General features: G+C 44.3%; 1 protein-coding gene across 2 annotated transcripts in view; it reads left to right on the top strand.

Moving 5' to 3' along the window:
* Nucleotides 1-19559, top strand: part of LOC119185177 (DNA mismatch repair protein Msh2) — a 157354-nt gene that overhangs the window by 72247 nt on the left and 65548 nt on the right. For both annotated transcript variants that reach the window (XM_075883121.1, XM_075883120.1), the window contains exons 18-20: nt 5542-5713; nt 11175-11303; nt 12427-12522. In XM_075883121.1, the coding sequence (XP_075739236.1) occupies nt 5542-5713; nt 11175-11303; nt 12427-12522 (397 nt within the window). The remainder of the gene's footprint in view (nt 1-5541; nt 5714-11174; nt 11304-12426; nt 12523-19559) is intronic.

Here is a 19559-nt window from a genome sequence, read left to right as displayed (position 1 = left end):
GCCAAATTGGCATTGCCGTGAAAAAAAAAAAAACGGATGGGAGCTGAAGATAGCCACCAGGCTGCATTTCTCAACTGAAAAATAAACCAGCTTCCTTCTAAGTTTTGTTTGCTTAGTTTTAGCTTCATCTTCTTTGAGCTGCTTTTTCCTAGCTTTCGTTTTTTTATCACTTGCTGTCGTTCATTCCTATACAAATTTTAATTGGCTTTTTGTAAAAGTTGTTAGTAAGACAACATGTACGAGACATTTAAAAATATTTGAGTGCTTATTTGAGTATTAAAAAACAAACCAGTAGCCTTACGGCACAAAATGGGCCTTGTGAATACAGTCAATTCTACGTATGTCGAACTCGAAGGGGATCACGAAATAGTTCGATATATCGATAATTTGAAATGCGAAATTCAGTCGAATTCCTTTATAAGAGACAAATGAGTGTAAGAGACATCAGTGTGCCTACAGTAAAATACGGGCTGATAAGCGAATGCATACGAGGCACCCTACTTATCAGAGACATCTCATATAAAAGACAACAAATGCTGCTCGGAGCATGCCTTTTACAAAGCGGTTTAACTGTATGCGTATTTAAGGCCTAAATTAAAGCATTTCAGGCTGCGGAAATAGTTGCAAGCGCTAACATAATGATTCGCTCGCATTACAATGAACAAGGTGTGAACTGCTGGTTATTCACTGTATTTCGCATGAAAACAGTTCATAAACAAGGCTTGTGTGAATATTCGAATGAATAGTAGGGTATTCGAATTTGCTTTGATACGAATTTAAATTATTGAAAATTTCAAAGTATTCGCAATGAGCGAATAAATGTATATTACTTCGCATGTAACCCACTTTAAAGGTGGTTTCACTGCAGTGTAGAAGTGGTAAGCTATGAAAGCACTTCTGCAGGGAAAATCCGCTCTGCTGCAAAGCCCTATTACCGTAATTACTCGAATCTAACGCGCACCTTTTTTCCGGTTTAGCGAGTTCATAAATCGCATGCGCGTTTGAATTGAGTACGAAACAAAAAATGAATACGATCATTCTATTGCCATCGGCATTTCCAAAATGGCCGCCCCCTACGTGCGTCGGCATGGCGCGTCGGCCATTTCTGCCTATGTGTTTCCCATGTGCGGCACTTCGTGTGTGTGCTGAGGAGTTCGTCATCTTGCAGTGCATTAGCATCGACGGCATGGAAGGGTTGACCCCAAAAACTCGAGTGAACCACGATGCCACTTTTAAAAGGAAAGTCATCACGTGTGCAGAACGAAAATCGGGCCGCTTAGCGGTCGTTCGGAGTTCCCTAAGCGTGCGCGCGGGACTGGCGGAAACATAAACAGAATATTGTCGATAGCAAAGCTTCACGCAAATGCTTCAGTGGACCACAGCAGGGTCGGTTTCCGCAAATTGAATTGCTGCTCGACAAGTATGTGCTTGAGCAGCGAGCGGCAAAGTGGCACGTGACGACAGAACTGCTCCAAGTGCGGGGTATGCAATTAGCCTTAGAAAAAGGTCTAATGCGGAGCCAGTTTAAAGCGAGCAGCAGGTGCTGGCTAACTAACTTTATTTAGAGGAAAGGCTTTTCCCTCCGAAGGGGAACATGCATATGCGAAAAGTTTTGCGGAGGAGTACGATGAAAAGCTTCACAGTTTTCAGAGGTTCGTCCTAAACTTGCGGCGCAACAACGGCTACCTGCTTGGGCAAATCGGGAATGCCCATCAGACGCCTCTTTACTTCGACATGCCTGGCACCACAACCGTCGAAAAGAAGGGCGCGAAGCAAGTTCGCGTGCTGACATCGGTCCACGGTAAAACTATCGTGACGGAAAGCTTTGTTACACGTCAGATGGGCACAAGCTTCCCCGTACCTCATATTTAAATGGAAGGCGCTCCCGAAAGGAGTCGTTTTTTCGAGTGGTGTGATCGTGCGGGTCAGCGAGAAAAACGGGTGCGCGTTGCAATCGATGTCTTACTTTTTTTTTTTCGACGTGGAAATCGGGTGCACGTTACAATCGAGGGCGCGGTAGAACTGAGTGAATACGGTAACTTTAAAGGGGCTGTGCAACACTTTTTGAGCATGGTCAGAAAATGCTGCCTATCAGTAGTCGAGGCTACCGAGAACACGCGAGCCTAATATAATAGCGCAGCGCGTGGCCTGCAATTCACAATAAATATCCAAAGTCAGCTAAAAATTGCTCTTTTCTCTCTGCAAATGACGTCACAAGCTCAAAAATCACTCGTCACAGCCATTGTATCAGCCATTGGCTGAATTGCGAATGAACGCTTGGTCGTTACTGGGGCCACCGCGGGAGGCCATGACATGTCCACGTGTATGTGCACGATTGCACTAACAAGCCACGTATTCGAAGCAAAACAAAGAGAGAGAGAGAGAGAAAGTGCTCAAGGTCAGGGCTTGCGTTACATATTTTCCTCTTCCGTGCCATTCCTTCCTGCTTAGCTTCCAGCGCTTTCGTTGGGACTTGAAGAGAGAATGCAATGGCAGCATGTGACAAATCTTTGCGACTCCGCTTATACTTGATGGATTCTAAACATTTTTGCATCGGTGAATTCATGAGGTGATAAGCTTTTTCAGTGAACGCATTCCATGGCTACTTGAAAAAATGATGGAAGGTCCATTTAAGTAAACAAATTATGCTCAGATCAATTTACCATTTTTTAAAGCTTAAAAGCTTGTTATGCGCACTTATATACTTAAAGTATAATAAATTTTAGTATGATACGTATTTGAAAGGTTATCACTTGCATTCTACTGGAAGTCAAATCCTGCTACTACTCAAAGTTGTTTTGACTTCCTTTGAATGAAAAAGAAAGGCATTTGCATAGAGGCCATTTTTCAATTAAAAAAATATATTGTGCAGGTTTGATAGGTCATGATAAATATTCTCACTTTTCTTTATGTGTCATATATACAGTCGAATCTCATTAATTCGAACATGCTTAATTCGAACTTCCGGTCAATTCAAACTCACGATGAGGTCCCATCAAAGCTATGTGTATTTCAACGGGTGAAAACGCCCGGTAATTCGAATGCACAAGCACTTTTGACAGTTAATTCGAACATACCGCCCTCCGAAAATGCTCTCAGCACCCCGCCCAATCCCGTTGCGGCACCTCCGACACTTCAGCGCTGAGCGTGAAGGAAAGGAAAAAAAAAAGAAAAGGCTGCGGTGGAATGTTTGCTCGCTCTCAAATGCAGATTTGCGACGCGCTTGTGCACGGTTCTCCCTTTTCCGCCCCTGCCATGTAAAGACTCTTCTCTTTCCAACGCCACGCGCAAAGAGAGAGAGAAAAAAAAAATCTGTCGTGAAGTCTGGTTCTCTCTCATGCGTCAGTGCTACGCTTCCCCCTTCCCCGTTCCTGCCACGTAACCCTTCTCCTTTCAAAAACGGGTGCCAAAAGAGCGAAAAAAAATAAAAGGTGTTGTGGAGTGTTGGTTTTCTTTCAAATGTTGATCTGCTTCTTTCCTTGTGGAGACGCTCCTCCTTTCTCGTCACGTGATGGCTATGCTGCGGCTCCGGCGCAGAGGGTAGTAGCAGAGAGACGCTGATGCAGTCGTTGTCGTCGTCTTGAGAGTGTGTCAGTGTTGGACATTGCCGCGCGCAACTTCTCTTGCCAGGAGAATGCTGAAGTCGGAGTAGGAATGCTTTGCAAGCTATGTGCAAAATCGATTGACTTGCTGCAAGGCAAACGTGTGCAGATGTGCATCACCGATTACTTCAATTAATGACAAAAGTCCTGTGATTTGTGAATAAATGTAAGTCTTCTGAAATTTCCCCCTCATGTGTTAGCTCAATGCACATGTGCCACTGCATGGTAGCCCTTCGTTTACTTAGCTTTCAATAATTCGAACTTCTTTTAATTCGAACAAATTCTCCGACCCCTTCGAGTTCGAATTATCGTGATTTGACTGTACTATTCGAATTCGATTCAACATTAGTCGACCAAAGTCACTAGCCGCTTCAAGCCTAAAACGCACTATTCGCACAAGCCTACCATAAACTGGTCTTGCTTCTAGCGCACTGTCAAGTTCCAGTCATCCTCGATATTATTGAAGCTTTTAAAGTAAGCAAATTCAACACCTTCGACCTCGACAGCGTTGATTGTCTCAGAACGCCGATGCAAACTTTGTGGCGCGGTAATAGGTTGGTCAGCGGCAGCAGCGAAGGCGTTGGCATATTGATAAATATTGATAACCGTTCGGGTACACTCTCGCGCCAACGGTAACGGAAGCTATGATCTTAGCATTGATGCAGTCAGAAACAGCTACACAGCACCTCTCGCCGCCCACCACCTCAGGGCCACAATGAAGTGAAATTTGTACTCCCAATCAACGAAGCGTAGGCTAAACAACCGTGATTGTTGCGTTGTACACAGCAGAAGATGCAGTCGCACCTCAAGCCTTTCACTTGCGATTACAGTGCTTTGACGTAAATGATGTCGCAGACACAATGTTGCCAATAATTATGGGAAACCAGTTGCGAGAGTCGGGACAAGAATGGCCAGTTCCGCTTAAAATGGACAGATTCATGCTTCTTTTCTCAATGTGTCGCCTGTAGAATTTTCCGGTAGCTTGTCATGCTTCTGGGCTTATTTGCATTTTTTCGACAAATATATTTACATTATTGATCATCACGTTTACCAACAAAGCGTTTTTGATTACTCAAGTAGTTAAGTGTTGTAGACGAACATACTTTGGGGGAATGGTGAATCAACATTAATCATGCTATGGCAAGTGTGCGTTCAACCAAAGGGAGACCACCCTATAGACAATGTTAAAGATTAAATATTTATTTATTTATTTATTGTACCTTCAGGGCCCGAGGGCATTACATAGGGGAGTGGAGATATACATAACAAAAGCAATGTAAAACGGCAAAGAAAAAAACTCACAGCAGATAAGTAAGTGAAATAAAGTAGGCATAAATGACAACAATTTATATGTGCTGACTTTTATGGTTGCACATATTTTTGCTGTGCGAAATAGGTAAAGAGACTTACTTGTTCAACACTCCTTCATATCTCAGTGGCGTTATTATTATAATTAAGAATGCCTTTAAGCATGAAAAAAATTAATTAAATGTTCGCTTTTTGGGGCTTTTTTTGTGATGATTATATGCTTGTTAGCTCGGCAGTGTCAGGCAACTCTAGTCAGAGCAATCTATGAAATTCATTTGTAAGGAATCTGTGTATCTGTCCAGCCTGAAATCTGGCGCAAATAATGAGAACATGTCACGGAACGTACGCAGCAAGTTTTATTGAGATTTATTAACCTTGAAAAATCATCGTAGCTGAATTTCAACTACGCTGCTACTATTTTAGGGCACTAAAATTTTCTTGTGAAAGCAAAAAGAAGTGCAAACACAGACCCCGGGAATGAATTAGACCCTTTTTTGCGATAAATACTAACCAAGTTGCTACTTCATTCGTTCTAGATTTTCTTTCTCAAGGAACCTCACTCACTCAGTTCTGTGTTTTATCGTTAAATAGACCACATTCTCACTGCATGTGCTTTTGCCATTGACCGCAGGAGGAACCAGCATTGCGTTCGCGGAAGGGCTACACAACTATCGATACCAAGCAGAACGGCGTGCGCTTCCGCAATGGACCACTGACTGAAGCCAACGAACGCTTTCTGGCATCACGGAAGGCATACGATCAGGCCCAGGAAGGAATCACCAAGATGATAGTTGAGATTGCTGGTGAGAAAATGCTGCTGCTTTATGCATTTCGTGCTCTACTTTGCTATTTCTTCAGCAGCCTAGCATTGCCTCTTCCTTCATGGTTCTTCTTGTTCATTGCACAGCCAAGGTTCCGGATCTGGCTCTTCTCTTGGAGGAATCGATTGAACGGATTATTTTTGTAGTGAACTGCATGAAGGCAACAAATAACGAAGCCAAGGAAATAGGACACATTATTTATTTTTTCCGATTGAAGTGTAGTAGTAAATGGAAATGAAAGTGGGTAACATGGACATAAATCTTGAGGGTAGGAAAACATGAATGGTATTATTGCTTGCAGTTGGAATAGGGTAGTGCTCCATGTGTGTATTCCAACAGCTTGTCACATGTTATGATTAGGAAACTGGTACAGCTCAGCTGCAAGCGAGTGTGCTTAGAGACTGCACTATGCAGACACTGGCATGCTGTGAGCCACAAGTAACGTCTGTACGCTTCCCTTACGTCTGTTATAACACAGCACTGAGCGTTTGACATCAATATACAGGTGCTGAAAGAGGTGACATTACATGACAGACAAGGAGCTTTCAGTTTACTGAGCTGCTGAATCGATTCTCGCTTACATGTTACATACAGACTGCAGCCACGAGCATGAACCTCAAGTGGTCAGTGCAGCCACCATGCGTCTGAAAATCGCCCAACAGTGGTGCAGATACCATGAGGTTCTCTCGCACTCAGACGACTGAAGTGTAGAGGTGTTGTGTGATGACTTCGTTGAATCCATAATGCGGAGCAGGTATTTTTTTTTCTCTTGATCAATAAATTCTGAGAAATATGATGTAGGGTCATATTGGGCCAGCCAAATGTCTTTCACAGTACCCGTCAATTCTCTGACACCCAGTATGAGAAATCTTACTCTACAACTGTGTCCAATGTTCAGTCCAAGATATATATACTGTGAAAGTGATTAATTGATCGTGACCACAATATTTACTCGCATAACTTGTGCACCTATTTTCATGATTTTGGAACTCCTAAAAGGGGGTGTGCAAATTAGGCAGCGATTTCACAAACACATCTGAGATTAGGTGCAATAGTCCTAACGTTTGCGGTATATACTCTAAATAAAAGAGAAAATTAATTTGAGCACAATTAAAGAGTGTTTGTTTATTTAACGGAATTGACACGTGATTTTACCAACCAGATTCGGTCATTTGCTGATATAGTCAGAATCACTGGCCAGAGGTCCAACTGGAAATCATCGTCATCGAGGCTGCTATCACCACTGTCATTGCCCTCCCAAAGCACGTCTACGGGCGTTCGGTCGAGCACTTTCGAATTTCCCTTTTTTTTTTATTAAGCTCCTCTCAACGATGCCGGGAGAAAGCAGTTCCCACGACACGGGGACATCGGAAGACCTGAGCTTTCACACATAATTGAAAAGATTTCTGTTGGCAGGGAATTTGTACAGTCAAATCTCATTAATTCGAACACGCTTAACTTGAACTTCCGGTTAATTCGAACTCATGCTGAGGTCCCGTGAAAGCTATGTGTATTCCAATGGCCGAAAATGTCCTGTAATTTGTACGCGCAAAAACTTGCAACGGTTAATTCGAACATACCGCACTCCGAAAATGCTCTCAGCACCACGCCCAATCCCGCGGCGGCACCTCCAACACCTCAATGCTGCACGCGAAGGAATACAAAAAACAGAAAGAAAAGGCTGCAGTGAAATGCCTGCTCTCTTTCAAATTGTCGATCTGCAACGCGCCTTTGCCGCGCTTCTCCCTTTTTCGTCCCTGCCACGTGGAGACCCTTCTCCTTTCTACGCCGGGTGCGAAGAGAGAGAGAAAAGAAAAAAAAAAAGATGTCACGGAGTGTTTGTTCTCTCTCACGTGCCGGTGCCACACTTCTCCCTTTCCCGTCCCTGCCACGTAGATTCTTCTCTTTTCAATGACGTGCACGAAGGGAGAAAGAAAAAAAAGGTGCCGTGGAGTGTTGGTTTTTTCTCAAATGTCGATCTGCTTCTCTCCGCGTGGAAACACTTTCTTTCTCGTCATGTGGTGGCTAGGCTGCAGCTCCAAAACAGAGGGTAGTAGTGGAAAGACGCTGACGCAGTCGTTTCTTGAGAGTGTGTCAGCATTGGACATTGCCGGGCGCAACTTCTCTTGCCAGGAGAATGCTGAAGCCGAAGTAGAAACCTTTGCAAGCTGCGTGCGAAATTGATTGACTCGCTGCAAGGCAAACGTGTGCAGACAGACATCACCAATTACTTCAATTAATGACGGATTTCCTGTGATTTGTGAATAAATGTATAAGTCTTCTGAAACTTCCCCCTCGTGCGTTAGTGTAAATGCGTCACTGCATGGTGAGCCCTCCGTTCATTTAGCTATCATTAATTTGAACTTCCTTTAATTTGAACAAATTTTCGGGCCCCTTCGAGTTCGAATTATCGAGATTCTACTCTATTAGCAAGCGCACACTCTTCTGCTTTCTCCTGTACCAGTCATCACACGTTGAAGAACTTCCCGCTAAAGTGCTTGGCGGTGGCACGGTTCCCGTTTTCGTCCGTAAACTTTACAACAGCGAGATTGAATTTCGCCGTATATATAATTGTAGGCCATTTCTAGAGAACAGTAAACACGCGACGGATAGATGGCGAGACCTGAATTTACGAAATCAACCAAGAGTGCATTGCAGCGTAAACGCAACGAACAAGGTGAAAAGTCGGCGTGGCCGGCCCTGACACCCCTAGGATGCTGAAAATTGTCAGTGTCGTGATGCAAGCGTCCATTCTCATGGTATTCACGGTGGAAGAGAAGGGAAAATAGATGGAGGCAAGCGCTTGAGCATTGCCAGCAACCAGTCAGCAGATTGGGGTATGGTACTATTCCAGGACCGTAGTTCCTCTGAAGAAGGGACTTTGCAATTGCAGCCTGTTTTATGTATAACTGTGCTTGCCTGCTCGGCAAGGTGCGGGTCTGTTGCACCCTGCCAAAACATTTCATCTCATCGTGCATGTGCCGGCGAGCTGGCTCTAGTGAGTTCAGGAATGCAAAGCCTGCGAGTAAATATTTTTTTAGTAACTCTACTTAATTATTAAGGGTGCACAAGTTATGTGAGGGTGCAAATCATATGGCTAAATACGGTAATTGTGCTGAATACCAGACAGTTCAGGATATGCACCATGTTATGTCCAGCAACATGCATTGGGCTATTGCACTCCAGCCTATATTTAAAGCTTGGGCTAAAGCTAGCTCAGACATGGTGTATATTTTGTTGCCTTTTTTTTCTTCTTTTTATTTTGCTAATGGGAATCGAGGCTAGCCCGCCGCCTTTGCACAGGCTTTGCCACCTCTTTCTGCGTTCTCATGTCCTGACATCACTCCCCTACTCCGCGGTCTGCCGCGCTGGGAGAGCGGGGGTCGACGTTTAACACCTCTTATCCAGTAGCGGCTTTTGACTGTGGCGCCGTGCACAAAGTCTCTCGGGACATCTCGCGCGCTCGTGTCAATAGTGAGTGAGATTTTTCCGGAACGACTAAGGTTGAGCATGCATTTCTTTTCCATCCGTCGATTCGTATTGTTTGGGGCTCGTCGGACTTTGCCAACGGTGCCTCGCACGCGCAGCGAACACTCACTTTTTATTGCCCCTTTACTAATGTTAAACCGAAGAGCGATGTGGTGTCCTAGTGCATGGTCAAATTGCGCTGACCCATATCTCTCTGAAGCCAACACGAGCGCCTTTCCCTTCACTTGAGCAACCGGGCCCTTTGTCCGAGTGTCACCGCGAATCACTTTTGCGCACGGAGACATGCTCGCGGTACCCCTGTGTAGTACTTCTCGCCTGGGCGTGGAAAAGTTCATTTGCTTTCTTGCCGCGCCTTTTGCAATGGGCTCTGTACTGCGTTTCGGTGTTGTCGCAGAGAATAAACTGTTGCGACCTTGAGCAGTACTGTGTTCTCGCCACGGCGACGGTTAACGCGTGCCTTGCGATTTGCCAAAACCGGACCAATGCTACCGGCCGTACTTCTTCGAGATACGTGTAGAATACATGATGTCGTCATCTTCACCACAGAACCTTTGTTCTTGTTCCATTTCTCGTAAAAGATAGCAAGTAGGCAGGTTACACACACGACACCTGAATTTTTACATATTATTAAAGGTATACAGAAAAAAATTTCGTGCAATTGAAAGATTGGGTAGACGCAACCTTTATTTCTGGCAGAAAGTATTGGAGATTCAATACCTTAGTGCTTTTATATGGGCACGTGTGAGTATCTGAGCACTTTGAACGAATATGACAGTACGTATACGAATTCGTTTTGAAAGAAATTGAAATAATTTTAAATTGCAAAGTATTTGAAATGAACAAGTAGACGTATTCAACCTTCTGTAAAAGTGGTTTCACTTCAGCGGAGGTGTGCTGTACCTTGAATAATCCTACTGAGGGGAAATATGCACCGCCACGAAACCCCACTTCCAGGTTAAATGCACATATTACCCTCAAAATGATTCATCATTATTTAGGCATAGAAGCTTGTTATAGTACTAGCTTACGGGCTCTAAGCATAGTAAATTTAAAACATAACATATTTTACTGGTTATCCCTTGCATTTTATTAGAAAGTCAAATCCTGCTACATTTCAAAGCTGCTATCACTTCCTTTGAACCAAAAAGGCTTACATTTGCACTTTTCTTGTTTATGTTTCAAAAAATATTTTGCAGGTTTGTGGGGTCAAGACAAGTATGCTCATCTTTATTTATAATATGTGCTGTATACTACTCGAGTTGTTTGAAGTTATTGAGCCAGATTACTATTCGCACATGCGTGGTTTTTTCATAAACTCTCGTGTCTAACAGCTGCATTGTGAAGGTGTTTAATTTCTGGTGACATGAGGGTGCCATTTGCAGGCTGCCGGCCACATCTGCTCCCACTACGGGGCCCTGAAACAGTACGATGGGCAAGGTTGAATAGAGGGGCAGTATGGCAGGACTGGAAAGCTGGCACCCTGCTTCTATCACGAGGACACTCGATGTCACAGCTGTCGATGCATTTCTCCTAGCGCACTCACATTTCTGCAAAAATGCAGCCAACTGTTTAAAAATGTGCGAAGTACACTCTGTTATCAGAAAAGTCGCATCTTGCAAGTAGAATTTCAATGTTTTTCTCTTCTTTTCCTATTTTGTTGAATGCAAGCTTTTTCTTTGTCTTGCAATACTATTCAATACTGTATGATTTTGAGGGTAATACAAATACGGTAGATGCTGTATAAATTGGTTACATGGAAGTGCTGTCTAAATGAAACAGCTGTCTCTGATATGAGTGGTTTCATACTTATAATATGCACACCTGTTCACCTGTCAGTAAATGGAACTCCTGTTAAATATAACATAATTTCTTGGTACCTTCAGGTTTCATGTAACGAGAGGCCACTCTTTTTCTGAAGCCTCTTTTTTTAATTGCTACTTTCTTTCCTTCCCAGCTGGCTACTGGGAGCCCCTGCAGCAGCTGTCAGAGATCATATCTCACCTCGACGTCTTGGTCGGTTTTGCGGTGGCGGCTGTGTCGGCCACTGGCAAGCCCTTCGTACGGCCGTCCATGCGGCCCAAAGGTGAGCAGCCAAGACACTCATTAGTATTCATAAAAGAGCGCTTCTTTGGATTGACCATCAATATGGTCATTCATTAAAGGGGAACATGTGTCTTCTTTTTACGGTGGCTGCTGACTGAACCCTCCGTGAGGCATGATGACGTGAGCTCAATTTGTGGTTGTGGCAGTGATGTTTCGTTAGGGACGATATGCAGGGATGCCTGTGCACCTGCATGCGCTTAAAGGATACTGGACGGTCATGATGAATTTGAGGTTGCAGCGTACGACTCAGACACACTAAAGATATGATATGAGGAGAAGCCCAAGTGGCCAAGACAAGTGCTTTGTTTGTTTATTTGTGTGTGTGTGTGTGTGTGTGTGTGTGTGTGTGTGTGTGTGTGTGTGTGTGTGTGTGTGTGTGCGTGCATGTGTGTGTGTGTGTGCGTGTGTGAATTTCGCGCGTGCGTGCGAAAGTCAACAGTGTACAGCCAACTAGCTCCTACTTCTGATTTTCAAGTAAATTGTAGTCTTTTACTCATAGTGTCTCATATCTATGAAATAGTGTGGCTTTACTGTGATGCTGACAGGGTGGACCAGTGCATAGTGGCGACTGGAATTCACGTCGTGCCAGGTCTTGCTATATTCTTTGAATGTTTGTGCTTTCAATGTTGAAAAAAACAACTAAAAACACAATACACAGTGCACGAAGATGCCACACTTAGTTCATGTCTCCTTGGTTTCCTGTGATCTTATGTTGAAACTAGGATTGTTCGAACATCTGAACTTTTGAATAATTTTGTAATGGTGTTTAGTACTATTCGATTCGACCCACACTAGGGAACTTTATTAATTGAAGCATTCGAGCTTTCAGAAAATAAGTATCATGACAGTAGATTGGTGTCTGGTGTGCTTGAATGTGCTAGATAAAGCAAACAATCTTGCTTCCTTTTAATAAACAGTGAATTTACAAGCTAGTCTGCTATCATGCACTGCTGCTCTTGGCTGTCTGTCTGTGGTTTTTTTAAGCGTAACAATCACTTCAGGCTCCACGCTCACCTCCTTTACATTGCTGCAACTTTTAATCTTGCTATGCTTTGACATTGCAAGTGTGATCGTGTCATTCTATGTGGTGTGTTCTTGTCCAGGCTCGGGTGTGATACAGATGACGGCCTTACGCCATCCTTTGGTGGAAGCCCAAGGCGATGTCCTTTTCATCCCCAATGACGTGGATATGCGCAAAGGTGACTTTACATCTACTAATGCCATTTTTTTTCTCTAAGAAGGACTGTTTGTGAGTTATTTGGTGCTTAGTCGTAAGTAAAAGCAGCATGAAGTGGAAGAGAACATGGAGCACAACACAGCTTTTTATTCTTGTTGTCGCTTTGGGACACAAAAAAAAAACAAATGGAGGTGCAAGCATTCAACTACCATATTTACTCGAAAATAGGTAGGGCATGAATATAGGTCGACCCCTATCTATAGTGTTCTACGAAAAGAAAAAAAGTTTGAATATAGGTCAACCAATGTTTTCTTTTTTTCTTAAGTTAGAAACAGAAAAATTGAATTGCGCACACCTTTATTTACATAAGTCAGCGTCCTAATCGCTGCTGAGGCCGTCATCTTGTCAGATGTGCAAAATAATGTCATCATCGGACTCTTCGCAAGAATCTGCGACTTCCCAAACAGCATCATCTTTGCTACCACCGCTGCTGATTGCTGAACCGCGAAAGGCACGATGCCGACATTTGCACGCAAACAGACGGTTCTGCTGCTTTCGCCAACCCCTAATCAACGTCTCATTTTCATAGAACTCACACTGCAGGGCACATTTGCTCGAGTCCTCGGTAAAAAGTATCACTTGGCACTTGAAGTCACCTGTGTAGCTCTGCCGACGTCACATCGTCGCAAACGCGCACAACGAAATGGTGGGGATGATTAGAAGAAGGCGACACCTAATATCTGCAGCTTGGTAGGGAGCACAGCGCAGCGTCTAGAGCAAATGCGGACCGTCACCCCATCACGCCGATCGTACAATCAACAAAGTGCGAGGGGGCGATGGCGAGGCGGCGAGGCTGTGCGCAGTAAGGCAGTACCGGAAGCACGACTAGCGGACTTACGGACTTCACGGCCAATACATAGGGAAATCTTGGGTTTTATCGCAAACATGGCAGAGTGACTGCATTTCGCAAGGGCGGCACGCTGCTATTGCATAAATAACTTTTTATCAATTACTCAGGTAGTGGAAAGCAGGAGAGCGACTTTTTTTTTTCAGATTTTATGGTATATAACATACATATGCAGCAGATACCGCTTGAAAAACAGTGGGTGCGGCAGTTGAACGCCGTGAGCTCGACGCTTTTGGTTGGTTTGATCCTGAATCAACCGACACAACAATCCTGCTCTCCAATATGGAAGGCAGGCTGAACGATGCCGAAGATAGGTCGCGTCGGTGCAATCTTCTTTTTTATGGAATCCCCGAAAAAGAAGAAGAAACTTGGGCAGACAGTGAAGGGTTTGTTGCTGACATTTGCAAGAAGCACATCAAAATTAACCTTGTGCCGAACGATATCGAAAGAGCGTACAGAATCGGAAAACGTCAACCAGAAAAACCGCGCCCAGTAATTGTTAATTTCTCCCAGTTCAAAATAAAAGAAGCAATCTTATCTAACGGCTTCAAACTAAAAAATACGCCGTACAGTGTAGGTCAGGATTATTGTTTCGCTACCCGCACTGCCCAGAGAGAGCTTCTGCGCTTCGCACGTGAGCACGGCGGCCCTTTCAAGCTTCGTTACAAGAAGGTAGTTATCGGGAAAAAATCGTACCACTATGATGCAACCCGAAAAGAAGTCAAAGAAATTTTTCCACGCGGCAGCTAGCAATTTCACATCCCAGTAAATGTATCGCCAGTTGCCTCACCCTCTCGCCATACCCAGAATCACCCTGCCAAACATGCAAACGACGTCAGCTTTTCTATTCTCTACACAAACATAAGAAGTATCATGCCGAAACGCGACGAAATATGTACCATAATTGAATCATCTGATTGTGACGTCGTGATGTTGACAGAAACATGGCTTTCACCTTCCATCAAAGATTCTGAAGTTCTTTCATATCTAACCAATTTCGCATTGCATCGCCAGGACCGTTTATCCGGTCGAGGTGGTGGCGTGCTTATCGCTGTTAAACATACAATCCGTCACTTCGTTATTAGCATTACCAGTCCACTGGAAGCCCTTTGGGTAGCTTGCGAAAGTTCCCATGGGCTGATCATACTAGGTGTCTGTTACCGCCCCCCCAAAACAGAGCCCAACTTTAACATCAACTTTAACGACACCCTCGACAAACTACACAAAATGTATCCCCGTGCAAAGTTCATAATTTGCGGGGACTTCAATTATCCATCCATACAGTGGTCAAACAACGTTTCCCTTCGCAGCGGTGAATGCGGCGAATTCCTAGCATGTTTAGATAACTTCCAACTAACACAAGTAATAACTCATGCCACCAGAGAAACATTACACAGCTCTAATATATTAGACCTTATTCTAATGTCGGATCCAAGTAGCCTGCATTCTCTCCATTACCTTAAAGAAATAAGTGATCACAAAATTATTCTTGCCTCTTTCAGTTTTACTTTTCCAGAAAATAAGCCTACACCAAAGCAGATAAAACTCTACGGTCGTGGCAATTATGAAAAGATTAACAGCGAACTTGAACAATTTTACATTTCGTACGAGCAGGGATTCAACAAGCGCTCCGTAGAAAATAATTGGAAGTTGCTAGTCGGAAAACTCAACCAACTAACTGATGCATATATTCCAAGAATAAAAATTAAAAACAAAACATCCGCCCCTTGGTTTAACAACGCGATTAAAAAACTGATAAACCGGAAAAAACGCCTGTTCAGACGTGCCAAAAAACAGAACCAACCGTATCTATGGAAAGAATATTCCGACTCCGTACGATGCCTCTCGATTAACATTCAAAACGCGAAACGCGATTTTTTTCGAACAACACTACCAGACATGCTCAAAAATAACCCTAAAAAATTCTCGCAAACAATAAACTCAAGAAACATCTTGCCGATAACCTTATCCGGTACTAATGACAAACCGCTCAGTGACGTAGATTCGGCGAATGCCTTAAACCATGCCTTTTGTTCTGTTTTCACTCGTGAACATAGCTTTTTTACGAACTGCGGAGAGACCCTTGAGTCTATTATAAGCGAGCCAATGTCACCTATTGAAATATCTGCAAATGGAATAAGTAACGTAATTAGAAAAATGAAACTCTCATCTGCAAGTGGAACTGATAACATCAACAGCAAAATATTAAAGAATACACAATTGATAATTGGCGCAGCATTTCAGCTGCTCTTCTCTCAATCACTTTCACAGGGACAGGTACCGAGTGATTGGAAACTCGGTAAAATCACTCCATTGTTCAAAAATGGCAACAAAGCATCCCCATATAACTACCAGCCCATATCGCTTACAAGTGTCCCATCCAAAATTATGGAGCACATTTTATTTACCAACATCATTAATCACCTCGAACAGCACAACTTCATTCACCCTTCCCAACATGGTTTTCGTAAAGGCCTGTCGTGCGAAACACAACTTGCTGCCTTCATCCATGACTTGCACACAAATCTTGACCGGAACATCTAAACTGACGCCATATTTCTTGACTTTGAGAAGGCTTTCAATAAAGTTCCTCACCACCGCCTTATGACCAAACTTTCTTTGCTTAACCTCGACCCATTCGTCTTGTCCTGGATTAACAACTTTCTCACTGACAGAAAACAGTTCGTCGTCATAAATACAGCCAGGTCTCAAATCTCTCCCGTCCTCTCCGGTGTTCCCCAGGGAACAGTACTTGGCCCCCTGCTTTTCCTGATTTACATCAACGACCTTCCACACTGTATTACTAACAATATAAGATTATTCGCCGACGATTGCGTTATTTACGCAACAATCTCTAGTCATGAAGATCAAATAGCTTTACAAACAGACCTAACAGCCGTTCAAAATTGGTGCCACAAGTGGCAGATGAGTTTAAACATTTCCAAATGTAGATCAGTGTCTTTTCACAGACGTACTAATCCGTTAGTGTACAACTACACCCTACATAACAGTTTTCTACAACTGACTAGCTCGTATAAATACCGTGGAATACATATCTCAAGTGATCTATCATGGACCCTCCACATCAATCACGTCATTTCAACAGCTCGTAGATCTTTAGGTTATATCCAAAGAACCCTGAAGTTTGCTCCAAGCCACTTAAAAAAATTAGCTTTCACCACAATAATACGCCCCAAACTGGAGTACGCCGCAGCAATTTGGGACCCACACTAGCATTATCTCATCCAAAACCTAGAAGCCATCCAAAACCGCGCTGCCAGATTCGCCTTTTCCGATTACTCATCGTTCACCAGTGTAACAGACTTAAAGAAACGTGCCGCATTCATTCCCCTTAGTCAACGCCGAAAAACTGCGCGGCTCGCATTATTCCACAAATTCTATCACGCATCCCCATCCAGCATTTACGTCACCCAGCGCCCCCATTTCTCTGATTGTTGTTGCAACACTATGCAAGTACATTACCCTCGTCCCAAAACTACCACATTTGCAGAATCTTTCTTCATTCGGACAGCTAAGGAATGGAACGCCCTACCGGAAACCATTGTTAGCATTCAGGATGCAGAAGCTTTTAAAAGTTCCCTGACAACCATCACTGAACTGTAATAGCTAACTGAACTGTGACCTGCCATGCTATTTCTTGTATAATGGTTTCTAGTGTCATCTCCCTAGTATGGCATGTATGTTTATTTTGTGTACTTGGCAATGTTTCGAAACCTTTTAAGTGGTACCTTTTGTCACTGAAAAATGTTTTCATCCAGAGTCCTCAAACAAATGTACCTGTTACCGCCCCCCCCTCTTCTTGTATGCCCACCCCTCATGTAATGTCCCTTCTGCTAGGGACCCTTGAGGAAAATAAAATAAATAAATAAAATAAATATAAGTTGAGATTCTTTGGTCACGAATACAGTCAACTGCCGATTTTTCGGACACCCGAATTTTCGGACATGCCCGATAATTTGGACATCTTCGCAGCACCGCCACGAGCCGTATAGAATCAATGTATAAGGAAGTCAGAAATTTCGGACGCTCGAACTTCTCGGAGTCCAATTTTCTGGACTTTTTGATGCAACCAAAGGTCTGAAACCACTACTGATCTCCAGTGGAAACCACCACAACTGCATCACACGCGATTACGATCGCATAAATGAGCGCGCCGGTCTACTGTAGCGGCCTCTGTTGCTTGGACTCGTTGATTGTTAGCGGAGAAACTTACACGGTCTCCGAGATTCCTAACACTGGCCGTGTTTATCGTGCAAGGGTGCTTCGCTGACAATCGAAACTATCCACCCGGAAATTTTTTGGCACCAATAAAGTTCTTTACGCTTTAGCGCTTGTGCTCATGCGTGCCACTCTGGCTTCCCGCGCAGCGTTTTCGCGAAGCGTTTCACTACTTCGAACTAGAACCAACCGTCACACACCGATTTGGTTTGGCCACGCTGGCTATCTTGACTGTTTACAAGCGCCACCTCCGTAGTACTCGAGGCGCCGTCGCCTGCCGTCCCGCCGATTCGTTTACGCAGCTCACATGGTGTTTGGCTAGCCTAGTTCATGGTTGTGCGATTGTGTGAAGTGTGCTCTGCAACGCTAAGAATAGGTGCTTCGACGCTCGTCAGCAAACTCCTTTGTTCACATCATGAGGATTTCGCTTGCCTGCGATGGCCCCCACTCCACTTTCCTTGTCCTCGCTGATAGCATCGAAGCGCGGAAAACAGTACCATCGATTAATGATGAAGAAGAAAGCCGCCATTGTTAAGTTAGTGACGAGTGGCCGATCGATCGCAGGCTGACGTGAGCAAGGAGTTCGGCATTTCCAAGCAAACAGTTTCTGATTTGCTGAAGAACAAATACAAGATCTTGGAAGCGGCCGAAAAACTGTCTGGTGCCCAAAAGATGAATGCAAGCCATGGTGTTCAACCAAAGCTTGAGAACGCTCTCGTCGTGTGGCTAAATTGCCAAGCGGTTGCCAGTCTCGGGCTGCATCTTGAAACAAAAAGCGGAAACTCTCGCGCTTCGAATGGACATCACGGATTTTAAGTTCAGTGATGGATGGCTGAGAAACTTTAAACATCGGAATGACCTCAAATTCAAGATGTGTGGTGAAAGCGGCGCCGTCGACAGTGCAGTTATTGCACAGTACCGCAGTGGAAAACTCCAGTCTTTGTTGCAGCAGTTCTCTGCTGGCAACATTTTCAACTGCGACGAAACTGGCTTGTTTTACAAGCTGCTGCCGGAAAGAACACTCGCTTTTGCTGGTGACGCATGCCTTGGTGGTAAGCATAGCAAAAAACGGCTGACCGTTCTTGTCGGCAGCAGCATGTCTGGCAGCAAGAAACTTCCTTTGTTAGTAATTGGGAAGTCCAAGAGCCCGAGGTGTTTTGAAGGGGCAACGCTGCCAGTGTTATATGAAGCCAACAAAAAGGCATGGGTAACGCAGCAGTTGTTCGAGAGTTACATCTGCAGGTTGGACAGGAAGTTTGAACAACAGAACAGACGTGTTCTGCTCTTCGTTGACAACTGCGCTGCTCATGGTCACATCAATAACTTGAAGGCTATCCAGCTGGAATTCATGCCGCCCAACACTACAGCGATCCTCCAACCGAAGGACCAAGGCGTTGTCCGTAATCTGAAACTCTTGTACCGTTCACGTATACTCAACCGCATGGTGCTGTGCTCGAAAAATGGGAAAGGCTACAGCGTTGACCTTCGGTCTGCTGTCTGAATGTTTGCGGATGCATGGAAGGCAGTAACGCAAAACATGCTTGCAACTGCTTTTGCCACGCGGGCTTCGTACTCGACACAGGGGCAGCAGACTTGCCTGAAGAAAGCGACAGCGTGACTGACTTGTGCCCTCTCATGGACGATATTATCAATGACCTCCGCTCTGCTGGTGCTTCCATGCCCATGGAAATAACTTTTGAGCGGTTCGTCGACGCTGACGACGCGGTATGTCGAGCTCACATGGTGTTTGGCTAGCCTAGTGCATGGTTGTGCGATTGTGTGAAGTGTGCTCTGCGACGCTAAGCCTAGGTGCTTCGACGCTCGTCAGCAAACTCCTTTGTTCACATCGTGAGGATTTCGCTTGCCTGCGATGGCCCCCACTCCACTTTCCTTGTCCTCGCTGATAGCATCGA

The sequence above is a fragment of the Rhipicephalus microplus genome, unplaced genomic scaffold (assembly GCF_043290135.1).
Source record: "Rhipicephalus microplus isolate Deutch F79 unplaced genomic scaffold, USDA_Rmic scaffold_15, whole genome shotgun sequence".
NCBI lineage: Eukaryota > Metazoa > Arthropoda > Arachnida > Ixodida > Ixodidae > Rhipicephalus > Rhipicephalus microplus.
The sequence above is the reverse complement of the archived record's forward strand: the minus strand, read 5'-3'. Positions and strand labels throughout refer to the sequence as shown.